This window comes from Procambarus clarkii, chromosome 1, assembly GCF_040958095.1.
Source record: "Procambarus clarkii isolate CNS0578487 chromosome 1, FALCON_Pclarkii_2.0, whole genome shotgun sequence".
In the NCBI taxonomy this organism is placed as follows: domain Eukaryota; kingdom Metazoa; phylum Arthropoda; class Malacostraca; order Decapoda; family Cambaridae; genus Procambarus; species Procambarus clarkii.
In genome coordinates this window covers 47,015,769-47,030,226 of record NC_091150.1, presented here as the reverse complement: position 1 = coordinate 47,030,226, position 14,458 = coordinate 47,015,769, and the positions used below count along the sequence as shown (strand labels likewise).

Genomic DNA, 14,458 nt, shown 5'->3' with positions numbered 1-14,458 from the left:
CGAAAGCCTTTTTTAGGTCCAGATAGATGCAGTCAACCCAACCATCTCTTTCCTGTAATATCTCTGTGGCTCGATCATAGAAACTGAGTAAATTCGATACACAGGATCTTCCAGATCGAAAACCATACTGTCTGTCTGATATTATATCATTTCTCTCTAGGTGTTCTACCCATTTAGTTTTGATTAGTTTTTCCAATACTTTCACTATTACACTTGTCAATGATACAGGTCTATAATTGAGGGGGTCTTCCCTGCTGCCACTTTTGTAGATTGGAACTATGTTAGCCTGTTTCCACCCGTCTGCTACGATTCCTGTACACAGGGATGCCTGAAAGATCAGGTGAAGTGGAATGCTGAGCTCAGATGCACATTCTCTCAGAACCCATGGTGAAACGCCATCTGGGCCAGCTGCTTTGTTCTTACCGAGCTCCTTGAGCATTTTTTCCACTTCGTCTCTAGACACCTCTATGTGTTCTATGTTGTTCTCTGGAATTCTTATTGTATCTGGTTCCCTAAAGATTTCATTTTGTACAAACACACTTTGGAACTTTTCGTTTAGTGTTTCACACATTTCCTTTTCATCTTCCGTGAATCTATTTCCCATTTTCAACCTCTGAATATTATCCTTTACCTGCAATTTGTTGTTTATGAATTTATAGAATAGACCTGGTTCTGTTTTACATTTGTCCGCAATCCCTTTTTCAAAATTTCTTTCTGCCTCTCTCCTCACTGCCGTGTAGTTGTTTCTCGCATCTTTGTATCGCTGGTATGTTTGGGGGTTCGGCTCTTCCTGTATTGATTCCATTTTTGTGTCTTTCGGTCTCTAGCCCTCTCGCAATTTCTATTGAACCAATCCTGTTTCCTAGTTCTGCATCTCTGTTTTGGTATAAATTTTTTTGTGCCTTTATCATATATTTCACAAAACTTGCCATACATCTCATTCACTTCCTTGCCTAGCATCAAGTCTGTCCAATTATACTCACTAAAAAAATTTCTAAGGTCACCATAATGTCCTCTCCTGAAGTCTGGTTTTTCAACTGCTTCAACCTCCTTATTTTCTTCCAGCTTATAACACATTGCATACTTTATTCCCAAAAAGACATGGTCACTTTTACCCAAGGGAGGAAGGTACTGAATGTCAAATATCTCTTCCTCCTTCCTGGTAAATATCAAATCTAGCATGGAGGGAACGTCCCCTTCCCTCATCCTCGTAGCTTGTTTAACATGTTGATACAAGAATGTTTCCAGGATGAGGTCTACAAATTTACAGGTCCAAAAATCTTCTGTTTTAGCTTCATATGCTTCCCAGTCTATGGATTTCAAGTTGAAGTCACCGACTATCAACAGTCGTGATCTATCGTTATCCGCTCTCGCTATAATCTCTCTCATTATTGTTATAAGACCTTCACGTTTACTATCTAGCTCCTCCTTTGACCATGTGCTGCTTGGCGGTGGACTATATGCATTTATCATCATTAGTTTATCATCCTCATAGCAGATCTCTAGTGCTATTATGTCAACTTCTTGTGGATTGGCAGTCATTATTTCCTTCACCTTTAGGTGTTCTTTTACCAGCACAGCAACGCCACCGCCTTTCCTAATTTTTCTGTCCCGTCTCCAAATTGAGTAGCCCCTTGGGAATATGACCTCATTTAAAATTACCTCTTCAAGTTTTGTCTCCGTGAGTGCAACAATGTCTGGTGTCTGCAGCTGTATTACATCACTTAACTCCAGTATCTTCGATCTCACTCCATCTATGTTGGTGTATGCAATCTTCAGGAACTTGTTCCCCCTCTCCTTATTCTTCACTCCCCCTCTCTCTATTGATTTTGTTGGTTTGCCTTTATGTACCACTTTACTGGTTTGCCTACCCCTATCACTTTGTAGAAAAAAGAATTTATTTCTTCTTCATTCCTGCTCTCATTTAAATGTTTTGCCTCGGCGAGGTTCAGTTTCAGCTTCTCTCTATCTTCTTTTGAAAGATCTCGTCTTAATGACCACCCTTTCCCATCCTCATCCCTTTGCAATTTTCTAGCATTCCTTAGTACTTCTTCCATCTGTTTGGCACTGTTTAGGGTGATCCTCAAAGGTCGATCTTTCCCTTTTACGTACCTGCCTATTCTCCTGTAGTCGCACACATTCTCTCTGTTTGTAAGACCTTCCACGAGGCCAACAATTTTATCTACTACTTTAGCTTCTTCTACAGCTCTTTCTGACCTAGATGTTATCGCCTTTTCTTTGCAGCCAAAAATGATCAGGGACTTACTCCGATCAACTGTGTTTTGCACCAACTTCGGGTTAGATGCCAATTCTTTCCTCACTTCTAGCCTAATGTTTGTTTTATCTTGGTTGCTGCAGTGTTTGACTTCCTTTACTGCTTCTTCTATTTTTTCCTTCTCCTTGCCCACTTGTGCATAAGTGAGTTGCATATCTTTCTTGCACTGTTCTATTCCCTGTGTAACTTCCTCCATCTGTGCTGACAAAAGCTGTTTCTCCTGTTGAATTTCCTTGCCTAACCTATTGTAGTCATTTATGTTTAAATTTACTTTAACTTCTTCCAAAGCTATTTTTAAGAGTTTATTTTCTTCTTCCATGGCTTTGCAATTTGTTTCCAATTGATTCTTATCCTTGCGCAAGTCTTTCACTAAACCCTCAAGACATAAAACTTTGCTATTCAAATGGTCATTACTTTCTTTCAATTTACTAATTATTTCTACATGAGAGTTCACTATAGTATCTAAATTTACCAACTTGTTATGTAGACTACTAATATCAATGCTTTCTTCATTGAATCCCTCAAAATCAAGCTCTGTTTTGTTTTTCCCCTTGCCAGTGGCCATCTTGAATGTTCTTCTCTGCACTGTAAACACTAGGGCAACTTTTTCTCATCCGATTTTTCACTTCCCTTAGCACTTTCCTGTTATCTCGCCTATTTTTCAAGAGCACTATACCTTTATGTTCTCTGGGACACCACTCACTACCATCAACCTGTACTACAATACTTAGGATTGTTGAAATATGCTGGAGCTCCTCTGCTGCAAGTGTTGACCCTAGGGGTGTCACCTTTTGAATTTTCAAATTTTGAAAGAAAAAGTGTGTGTGTGTGTGTGTGTGTGTAATTACCTAAGTGTAGTTGCAGGATGAGAGCTACGCTCGTGGTGTCCCGTCTTCCCAGCACTCTTTGTCATATAACGCTTTGAAACTACTGATGGTCTTTGCCTCCACCACCTTCTCCCCTAACTTGTTCCAACCGTCTACCACTCTGTTTGCGAAAGTGAATTTTCTTATATTTCTTTGGCATCTGTGTTTAGCTAGTTTATATCTATGACCTCTTGTTCTTGAAGTTCCAGGTCTCGGGAAATCTTCCCTATCGATTTTATCAATTCCTGTTACTATTTTGTATGTAGTGATCATATCACCTCTTTTTCTTCTGTCTTCTAGTTTTGGCATATTTAATGCCTCTAACCTCTCCTCGTAGCTCTTGCCCTTCAGTTCTGGGAGCCACTTAGTAGCATGTCTTTGCACCTTTTCCAGTTTGTTGATGTGCTTCTTAAGATATGGGCACCACACAACTGCTGCATATTCTAGCTTTGGCACATACACGTGTGCACATGTGTATACCCACGTGTGTGTAATACATCTTGTGTGTGTGTGTATTTATGTGTATATGTGCATAATATATATACTGTATATGTGTGTGTATATTTGTATGTATACTTTTTCTTTCGGAAGGGGCTCTGTTCCATTTGCTGTTGACGGGGCGCTGGGGGAGCAGCTTGCTCTGTTGACTCTTGCATGGTCCCGCAGTTAGTGGGCGCTTTTGGTTGTCTTCCGGCCTCTGGTGGCGGCGGCGGAAGGCTTCTTTCCCTTTGGGGGGTTCGGGGCTGGCGGGGTGGGCTTCTTCCCCTGCGCTACGTCATGTCATCTTAGTGGGTTCATGGACGTGGTCGATCCACCCCATCCTTCTGGGGTTCCCGTCTGGCTCTATGCAGACACGGGCCTGGCGAATCTGCGGTTCTTCTGGACTACTACAGTCTGCGCCCTGGATTCTATGCCCTCATTAGAGGACTGTTGTCTCCTGTATGGCTTCTGTTTGGGCCTGGTGCCTGGATGGTGGCCCTGGACCTCCAGGTCCATTCTTGGCACGTTCTTCTCCAGTTTTCCGGGACTGGCACAGTTGGTGGTGGGACTTCAGGCTTGCCGCTTTTGTTGCCTTCCCTAGTTTGTAATTGGCACTTGGTGTATTTACGCACTTTACCGGATCTTGGTGCCCTGTCTGAGTCTGCTTGGGAATCGGTGTCTGGCCTACCTCGACGACTGGCTGGTGTGGGCTCCCAGTCGGTCCGCTTGTCTGCTTGCCAGGTGTGTGGTTCTTTTCAGATCATCGGGTTTGGTTTCCTGGTGATCTGGAGGCCGTTCCATCTGTTTCCATCCCGGGTTCGGACCTAGCTGGGTCCTGCTTAGGGCTCATGGACCGCTCCTTGTCCTTCCCTCCAGAAGTGTTGCGGCTATGGTCCCGCCTTCGGAGGCTCATGAGGGGGTCCCGGGTTGCTCGGCGGTTGCTCGAGCAATTGTTCTGCAGGAGTCTGAACTTCAATGTGCTGGTCTGCCCCCCGCAGGGTCGGGTTTGGCTTCGGCGTCTATTTGGTTCCTTCGGAGACTTCCCTTCCGCCTCTCTTGCAATCGTTGGGTTTGTTCCTCTGGGGATCTCATGTTGGTGCTGCTTCACCAGCTTCCTCTTTGGGGTTTTCGGGGTTCCGTGCCTTGGCACCTCCCCGAGCCTTCGCTTGATGTGTTCATGGAAAGGTCATCTCTCGGCTGGGGCTTTGTGACCAGTGCTCACCAGGTCGGCCGGGGATGGTGGGGTCTGTCCATCCGTCGGGCTCACAGCATGGTTCGGGAGTTCGTGGCTGTCTGGTTTGCGCTTCGGAGGGTTAGAGTCACTTGGTGCTCTACCATTCAGCTCTATTCGGACTGTTCTCTGGTGGTTCTTTGCTGGAACCACTGGGGTTTCTCTTAGGTGTTTGGCTTTGGGGTTGGTCCCTTCAAGTGGCTCGTTTGCTGGATTCTCGGGGTTTGGCTAACCGTGAGGTTCATGTCCGGGGTGTGTCCTACGTCCTGGCAGACAGCCTGTCACGGTTCATTCCTCTGTTAGCGGATTGGCCAGTCTTCGCCGACTCGTTTCGTTGGTTCTGCCGGACGTATGGACTCCTGGCCATGAGTGTCGTCGAGTCGGCGTGGTCTAGGTGTCGCCCATTCTATGTGGCGCCCTTACCCGCCTGCGAGGCGTTCACGGTGAATGCCTTTCGGCAGGACTGGTTGAGGTAGGGGTACCTGTTCCTCTTCTCCCGGTCCAGCTGTTGCTTTGGGTTCTGACTTGGTTGGAGCCCATTCCCAAGAGAGTAGTCCTCATGGTCCCTTGGTGGCCGTCCCAGCTTTATTTTCAGACGATGCATGATAGGTGTCCGAACCCGGGGCGTTTTCCCGCGGCTCCGCCTCTTTCAGCAGGTCGGACCGGTCCTATACGTGACTGGTTCGGCCTTCTCCTCAGCTCTTTGCGTCTGGTATTTTAACGCGGGTATCACCATCTCTGTGGTGATCAGGTGGCTTTGTTGATGGTGTCCCACCTGCGAGCTTCATCTTGGAGACAGTATGATGTTCCTGGTGTTTTTATGCACCTTTGTCTTGCTCTTCGTTGGTCGTCTTCTCTGTCGCATTGGGTTGTCTTGTCCTTTCTTAGGTTTTCAGAACTACAGTTATTTGATGTTTCTTACTGTCGCCTCATTTTGTGTGGTGCTGGCGGAGCCGCTCCAGCTTGCGTTTGGGGTGGACGTCACATCTGCCCCGTTCCGTACGCTTTCTCGTGTTTTGTTTCACCTCCGGCCTGTTCATGCGTCGCCTGAGCTGTTGTGGTCCTTGATCAGGGTGCCCTCTTACCTTTTCCTCAGTTTGTGGTAGCCCCTTCAGTTCAGGTTTCTGCTCTGGTACTGGTGGTAGGTTTGTATGTTTGCAGCCTTTCTCCATCCTTCTGGCGACAGTCGAGACGGCTGCTGACCTGGGGGGGGGGTCATTGGGTTATTGATGCTTGATTGGTTCGGCCGGGGGTGTGTCCTGCGTTGTCCAGTTGCGTTTTTTTTTTTTTTGCCGTTACCTGCGTACCGTGTCTGGGGATGCGCTTTGGGTTGATCCTGTTCCCCTCGTTCCCTGTTTCCAGGCTCGGGGCTCGGGTCTCCCAGGTCGTCTGCAGAGGTTTTAGGTCTAACAGCCTGCGGTCTATCCTTGTGCCTGTGCTGTTCGGACGTTTGCAGCTTTTGCTGCTGTGTTGGTGATGTCTAGGGCTCATTTTGGGCACAAGGATTTGAGGGTCGCACAGGTTCCTGGCCGCCCGCCGGAGCCCCGGACCTGACCGGCGCAGTCAGGTCTGGGGCTCCGTCCTCCCTCTCTCGGGGCGGGGAGGGCTGTGCGGACAATCGGTGCGGCAGTAAAGTGTGATGTTTACTTGTTTCCTTGGGATTGTAGGGAGTTTCTACCTCTCTGTTCGGTTTTTGTTTTAGTTTTTTTACCATGTGGGGTTTGTTTTGTTATGCCTACTTTTCTGGGTGCCTAACCCCAGTTGATGGCAGATATGGAAAATGCAAACCAGGTGTTGGGTGTTTTCCAGGGCCATTGCTCCCTGAAACCTCTTTGAAGGGGCCAGGTTCTGGCGCTGGTCCCTGGTAGGTCTGAACTCCTTGGCTAATGTCCCGGTCTAATATAACATACTTTAGCCCGATAAACTCCAGGGAGCCTCCAGGGCTTACCCAGAAAATGGCGTTTCATTACATTCAACGCTGGTTTTTTGCATTGTAATTTTGCAAATAGATTATGAAGGTATACTAAGTATTATAAGTTTTAATGGTTATAATTTAATTTCAGGTATTGATGACTCAAACCGAGCACGTTAAAGTGCGGGCTCTCTGCCTGGAGTATATGATGCTGTACAAGGATGACTTTCAACCAGTAAGTACTTTTAAAATTGTTCCTCAACAATTATTGTTTGTTTGGTTACTAAATATTTTTACCGTTTATTATGTATAATACAGTGACACCTTGGCTTATGAATGCCCCTCTTTATGAACTTTTTGGGTTACAAGCCCAATTTTTTCGTAAAATCTGAATCGGGCTACGAACTTTGCCTCGGGTAACGTAGTTTGTTGATACACGTGTGACCGACCTGCGTGTTTTGGCATGGCAACCGCGCCTCAGTTTACCAGTGCTTCCCGCCTAGTGACAATTGGGCCTGAATTCTTTGTAAAGAATTTCAGGGTTTTTCGGATTTTTGGGTATCTGAACATAAAAGTAATTATTATAATTCCTGCCATGAGTCCCAAGAAAGTCAGCGATAAGGTTTAACCTAAGAAAATAGTTGTGAGTAGAGGTAGTAGATGATGTCCTGTAGTAGATGATGTCCTTTCCTCATTAAGAAAATGTGTGAAGTATGCAAAGAGAAGAACTACAATGTTTTGTTGAAAAACTCGTCCAGATAAAGCTGTGGCAGGCCATTGCATTGACCTTTTAAATGACAGTGTGATGTCTCACTATGGACAAGTGTTAAAATGTAGGGAAAAACAAGTGTCTTTAGACAGATTCTTAGTAAGACAAGGAAGCAATGATCCACAACCAGGTCCTAGTGGTACTCCTGCAAAACGTAGGGGAGAGAGTGTACCTCAGAGAAGTCATCACTGCCTGATGTTATAATGGAAGGGGATTCCACTTCCAAACACAAACACCTCTCCTCCCCCCCCCCTCCCCCTTCCCCTCCTCCTCACCGTCTTCCATACACCAACAAGAGTCATCAATAAAGGTAAGCAATAACTTGTACATAATTTAGTACTAAAGATTTGGGTGAATTAGATATAAAATTTACTTTGAAGTTAATGTTTTTGGGAATATGGAACGGCTTAATTCAATTTACATTATTTCTTGTGGAAAAATTCGCTTCAGTTTACGAATTTTCGGGTTACGAACCGTCTCCAGGGAACGGATTAAATTCGTAAGCTGAGGTACCACTGTATTTACTCTTTATTAGGTTTTCGTTAGTAAGGATACTATGGTTTTGTCATTCCTTTGAGCTCAGAGAATGATGTGATAGGTGTACTAAAGGCCAGCAAGAACTGATATGGAACTTGGAGAAAGGATAACATATGGTATCCTGCCCTTCTGGAGTTTTTTTTTTTTTTTTTTTTTTTTATATATATTAGTTATAGAAAATTTTGTAGTTTGCACTGTGATTAATTTTATTGAAAGTGCTTCCAGGAACTTATTAATGTCAACTTACCAGCTTAGTGTTTTTGTCTAGGGAAATCCCGAAGGAGAACAGTAACACCTAACTTTAGTACATATACATAATTACATCTGCCTGCTGTGGGACAACATGCCACCCTCATTTTGGAATGCAGTACATTACTTTAATTTAATTCTTCCCTAATATATTCTTTAATATGATTTTTATGGTATTAGATTAGAGAGTAGGCCAAAATACACACAGGTTAGAGGGCAAAAAAAAGCTTGGAACAAGAAGATACTGAAGTGCCACCATCTTAACACTTTCTGGCCCTGAGGACTCCTCCCGGCGCCCTGTTTCGCCTACCCGCTACCGCTAAGTGGACATAAACTTATGTCCTCTTTTAAAATATTTGTATCAAATTCAATTTTTATCCGATTTACTTTGGGTTTGTTTCAAACTGCGCGCCATGAGGCTCTCTTTCTCACCAATAGGCTGCATGGTACAATAAGTTCATGAAAGGTTCACAAATATAACAAAAGTAAAAACATTTCGTGTGTGTTTGACTCTCACTGATATGTTCCAGCGTTGTTTTATATTTGGCGCTATTCTATCTTACGCTTTGTTGATCTTTTTTACCTACGGGCTCATAGAACATTCTATTGCGAACACATTGACACAAAAATGAATGACGTACATAGAATAATAATGTCATGAGAGTGAAATAAGTATAAACTTTCAAAGCGCCATGCGTCGTCCCGTCACCGATACCGGGTAACAATTTCACCACTTCCCACACTCTTGCGGGCGGGCTGCAATCATTATTCTACGCTTATATTCATATCACCGTGTTGGGAATTTCATTGCGAGTCCATTGATACCAAAATTAACGCTGTAGGACAAGTGTGGACGTGATAACAATCCCAAGAGTAAAAACATTTTGTTGCTGTTGGGCACTCACGGCGAGTCATCTTCGTAGTTATTTATTTGGTGCTGGTATCCCTATACGTTTCGTGACTTTTTTTACTGATGTTCTTCTAGAGAATTTTATTGCGAACACGTTGGTACCAAAATGAAATACGTAGCTCGAGAACTAAGGTCAGGAGAGTAAAAAGAGTATACACATTTTTGTTTTTACGCTTACGCGGCAAAACGCCGGGAGCACTTACGGTTGTTTTTTTTACATTCGCCTGGAGCCGGAAAGTGTTAAGCTGATGTTGGGTTCTTGTCTCTCTCATTTTTTCCTATTCTCTTAAAATCACTGACATTTTCCTTAGAATTGAGGCCTTCTCCTAAACCTATTATTTTCTCTATGATTTTCATCTCTTCTGCTGCTCTGTCTACCCTAGGTGATATTTTCTAAAAGCCCCAAAATTATTATGGACTTGCTTCTATCTGCAGTGTTTTGTACTAATTTACTGTTGGTTACCAGTTTTTTCATAATTGCTTGCCTAATTTCTGCTTCTTATTGGTCATTTCTGGTTTTGACTTTCAAACACACTTCCTTGATCATCTTTCTTTTATACAGCTTGTTCATACGTCTCATTAGTTTCCTCTTTATACTTTTCTAGTTCTTTATTAACCTCCTCTATGTGAGTGGTCCATGAAGTTTCTCCTTGCATATCCTTGCCTAACTCTCTGTTGGCCTTTAGGGTTTCTTGGATTTGTTCACCACATGAGATTATTTTCTTGTTAATTTCGTCAAATTCACCACACTTCATTTTCCAAACCTCATTTTATTTCACTAGTTCCTTGATTTGTTCCTCCTGACTCTTTACCTTGTTCGTTAATAAGTGTCATACTACTTGAGTGTCATCAGTCACAGAGTTCTTGTATACTTACCGGGGACCGTGAACCAGAACCTGGCTCCTGCGAAGAGGCACAGGGAGTGATGGCACATGAATATTTTACATGTAAAGTCTATCATTTCTGCCATCACCATGGGAGCCGGCCGGTCGAGCGAACAGTACGCTGGACACGTGATCCTGTGGTCCCGGGTTCGATCCCGGGCGCCGGCGAGAAACGATGGGCAGAGTTTCTTTCACCCTATGTCCCTGTTACTAGCAGTAAATAGGTACCTGGGAGTTAATCAGCTGTCAGGGCTGCTTCCTGGGGGTGGAGGCCTGGTCGAGGACTGGCCACGGGGACACTAAAGCCCCGAAATCAACTCGAGATAATCTCAAGATAACCATGGAATCGCCAATAAGGTAGGTGTATCAAAACAAACCACTGCATGGTTTAATGCTAGATGCCATACAACAATATCAAAAGAACTCCCCCAAAAAGAACCCAATGAGGGGAGGTAGGATGTAGCGGGGGATGGGTGTGAGCTATAAGCCAGTCTGTGGTTGTACACCTGCAATCCTGCCAGTCACCCAGCCATCCAGCCACCCCCAATCCATCCATCCAATGCCCACCCGCCCAAACCCACCCAATTCACCCGAGCTTGCTTACCCTGCTAGCCCGAGCCCCATTCACCCTGCCTACCTGCCAATCAGCCACCAATCCATCCATCCACTGCCCACCCGCCCACTCAACCAGCATGCCTTCCCACCCATGCACCTACCTACCCCACCTGCCTTCCAGCCAGCTGCCAATCCATCCACATACCTACCTACCAATCCACCCTGCCCTACCTACCTTGTCCAACCTGCCACCGCCTTCCCGCCAGTCATCCACCTACCCACCCATTCACTCTGGCTTCCCACCCTGTGAGCAATCAACCCTCCCCACCTACCTGCTCACTCTTCCTATCCACACACCAACTGAGTTGGATGAATTAGCCATGAATCCATCCACCCCACCCACCTGCTAGCCTGCCAGTCTGCAACCAATCCATCCACCCATCCCAACTGTCCACTACCTAGCCAGTCCATCTACCCACCCCCACTTCTGCCTGCCAGCCAGTTATCCATTCATCCATCCAGCCAGCCCACTTGCCTGCCCACCCACCCATCCACCCACCCCACTTACCAGTCAGTTAACTAGCCAGCTAAGTTAACTAATCGGCCAGCCAGCCCACCCACCCACCAAAACCATTCCTCCTGTTGCTCTCCCAAATATCACTATAAAGCTACCAACATTTTAATACTTCAGTATTTAGCGGAGCCCCAGATTTAACGACCAGGGTACAGCCCCTTATAGGTCGAGTATATACTGTATAGATTTTGACATTCTTAGGCGATGCTGTGGTCACAAGCTGAACAGCAGTGCTGTTAGCTTATGCTGTGTGCCAGCCTTGGTTGCTAACTCAGTACTGAGGTTTCATAGCCAAGAATGTTACCCATGATTTTTTTTAAATGGCATCTGTTTATTGGAGCTCTGAGGAAGCTGATGTGAACTCTGTGTAGCCACAGGACTTTTAAAACCTTACGCAGTACTTTAACACTTTTGTGCAACTGGGACCAATTATGCGTCCGTAATTTTCCTCACGTTTGTTCGCCGGGGACGCATGTTGTGTCCCATTTTAAAATGTTTGTTAAAATTTAAATTTTTATCAGATCATTCTGGGGGTGGTTTTGTAATGAGCGCCTTTAAATGGCTTACAATTTGATACCATAATGAACGACGTAGCCTGACGATTGAGGTCAAAACGTTAGAAAGATTAGGAATACTTTTGTGGTGATGAGCTTCAAAAATTAAAATATTTGTTAAAATTCTAGTTGCTGTTTGATTAATATGGGACTAGTTTTAAAGTGTGCACCCTTATATTGTGAACAATTTGATACCAAAATGAACAACGTAACACGAAAAATGATGTTATCAAACTGAAAAGAGTACTGTATACACATTAGGTCGCGGGTGTGGCAATTGATGCTCGTTCATGGGTAACGCTTGGCCGACATTCGGCTTAGCTGTGGGGGAGTCACATCAGGCCTTTTTGGCCTTATATGCATATATCCCAGTAGGGAATTCTATTGCGAACACATTGATACCAAAAGGAATGACATAGCATGAGAATTAAGGTGAGAAAACTTAAATGAGTATACACATTTTAGTCTAGCCACGCGTTGACAAGAAATGCCCGGCGCACACTTAGGTAGGCTGGGGTGCGCACGCTGGGAATGCAAAACTATTAAAATGTATATACAGGCATACCTCAGAATAAGAGTTTAATCCGTTCCTGGAGACGCCTCGCCTTCCGAAAACTCGCATTCCGAAGTTAATTTCCCCATAAGAAATAACGGGAAATGAATTAATCCGTTCCTGACTACCCCAAAAACCCCACATCAAACTAAATTTTTATACCTAATTTACCTAATTCATCTAAATAAACCTACAAAACTGTGTTCCAGTTATTACTTACCTTGCTGTCGAGTGCTGTAGGCGTATGGAAGATGGTGAGGAGGGGGGAGGAGAGGAGTTACTGTTTGGAAGGGGAGTCCCCTTCCATAATCACATCACATAACCCCATGCCTTGCAACACTATGGATACCACTTCTCTTTCTAAATTTTTCAAACCAGCCCCTGCTTGCCTTAAACTCTTTCTTATCTGCATCACTCGTTGCAGGGGTATTCTTTAGAAGGTCTTCGTGCAACACCCTGGCTTTCTCACAAATAATGGCCTCCGAAACACTATCACCCCTCAACTCCTTGTCGTGTATCCAAATTAATAACAACTTTTCCACTTCTTCAAGTATTTGTGGTCTTTGTGCCGTTAATGTTCTTACTCCTTTTGCCACTTTAGCACCCATAATCTTATTTTTCTTCTTAAGTATAGTGCATATTGTTGATGTGGCTTTGTTGTACTGCCTACAAAGTTCAACAACACGTGTACCGTTCTCATGCTTCCGAATGATCTCTTATTTCTCCTCTATTGTCATCCTCACATGAGCTTTCTGGCCTTTATCCTTACCACTGACTTTCTTGGGACCCATGGTGAGATATATAATAACAAATTGTATAGACAAATCACCAAAAATCCAACAAAACACTGAAAATCCGCGAGAAGAATTGATGTGGGGGTAGTCACTGAGCGCGAGACAATGGTAAACTGAGGGGCGGAGGGGCGACGATCGCCGAACCACCACGCGCTAGGTCGGCCTGTACGCGTATCAACAAACTCGCGTCCCGAAGTAACCCTCACCTTCTGAGACAAATTTTTGGAGTAAATACTGCTCGCCTTCCGAAAACCTCGCATACAGGGACAATCGCATTCCGAGGTACCACTGTATACGATGTGCACTGTGCAGGCAGTTAGACAAAAATTGTATATACTGTATACAATTTGTGTTGTTAAAGGATTAAGGAATTTATAGAATAGGCCTGGTTCTGTTGTAGATTTTTCCTACATCCCTTTCTAAAAAAAAATTTCAACCTCTCTTCTCACTGCCGTGTAGTTTTTTTTATTTATGTATACAGTACAAAAGCTCTTACATTCATGTAAAGCCACTAGCACACACAGCATTTTGGGCAGGTCCCTACTCTTAATTTTCTCTACAATATGACCCGCCAAATCATTTAACAACTAGTTATCCATTCACTGGTGGGTGAACATAGGCATACAGTTAAGGATTGGCACCTGGTCAAATCTTCCTGGCTAGGATACAAACCCAGGTCAAATCGCTTGCGAAGCACAGGGCGAATGTGTTACCACTGCGCTACTGGGACTAGTTGTTTTGTACTTCTTTATATTGCTCATATGTTTGAGGGTTTGCCTTTTCCTATATTGATTTCATTTTTGTGTCTTTTGATCTCTGACCCTCTTGCAATTTCTGTTGAACCAATCCTGCTTCCTAGTTCTGCATCTTTGTTTTGGTATAAATTTTGTGTCTCTTTTATCATATATTTAACGAAATTTGACATACAGTGGCACCTCAATTAACGAATTTAATCAGTTCCGGCACCGAGCTCGTCGTGTGAAACGCTCATCTTGCAAAACGACAACAACTGTTGTCGTAGGGGTCCGAGAACCAGTGGGAACACGAGGAAGTACCATGTGGTTTGCTCATTAATCGAGCGAAAGCTCGTCAATTGAGACAAATTTTCTGCGAGTGGCTCGCTCATTACTTGAAATGCTCATAACGGGAGTCGCTCATCACTCGAGGTTCCACTGTACATCTCGCTTCCTTGCCTAAAAGCAAGTCTTTCCAATCAAATTCATTAAAGAACTCTTTAAGTTCCACATAGTGTCCTCTCCTGAAATCAGGTTTTTCAACTGCTTCAACTTCCTCATTCTCTTCTAGATTATTATGC

At 44.3% G+C, this 14,458-nt stretch overlaps 1 protein-coding gene across 17 annotated transcripts in view; it reads left to right on the top strand.

The window, feature by feature from the left end:
• Nucleotides 1–14,458, top strand: part of LOC123773435 (UDP-N-acetylglucosamine transferase subunit ALG13) — a 384,366-nt gene that overhangs the window by 15,501 nt on the left and 354,407 nt on the right. For all 17 annotated transcript variants that reach the window (XM_045767364.2, XM_045767919.2, XM_069307078.1 and 14 more), the window contains exon 3: nucleotides 6,916–6,999. In XM_045767364.2, coding sequence (XP_045623320.1) covers nucleotides 6,916–6,999 — 84 coding nt within the window. The remainder of the gene's footprint in view (nucleotides 1–6,915; nucleotides 7,000–14,458) is intronic.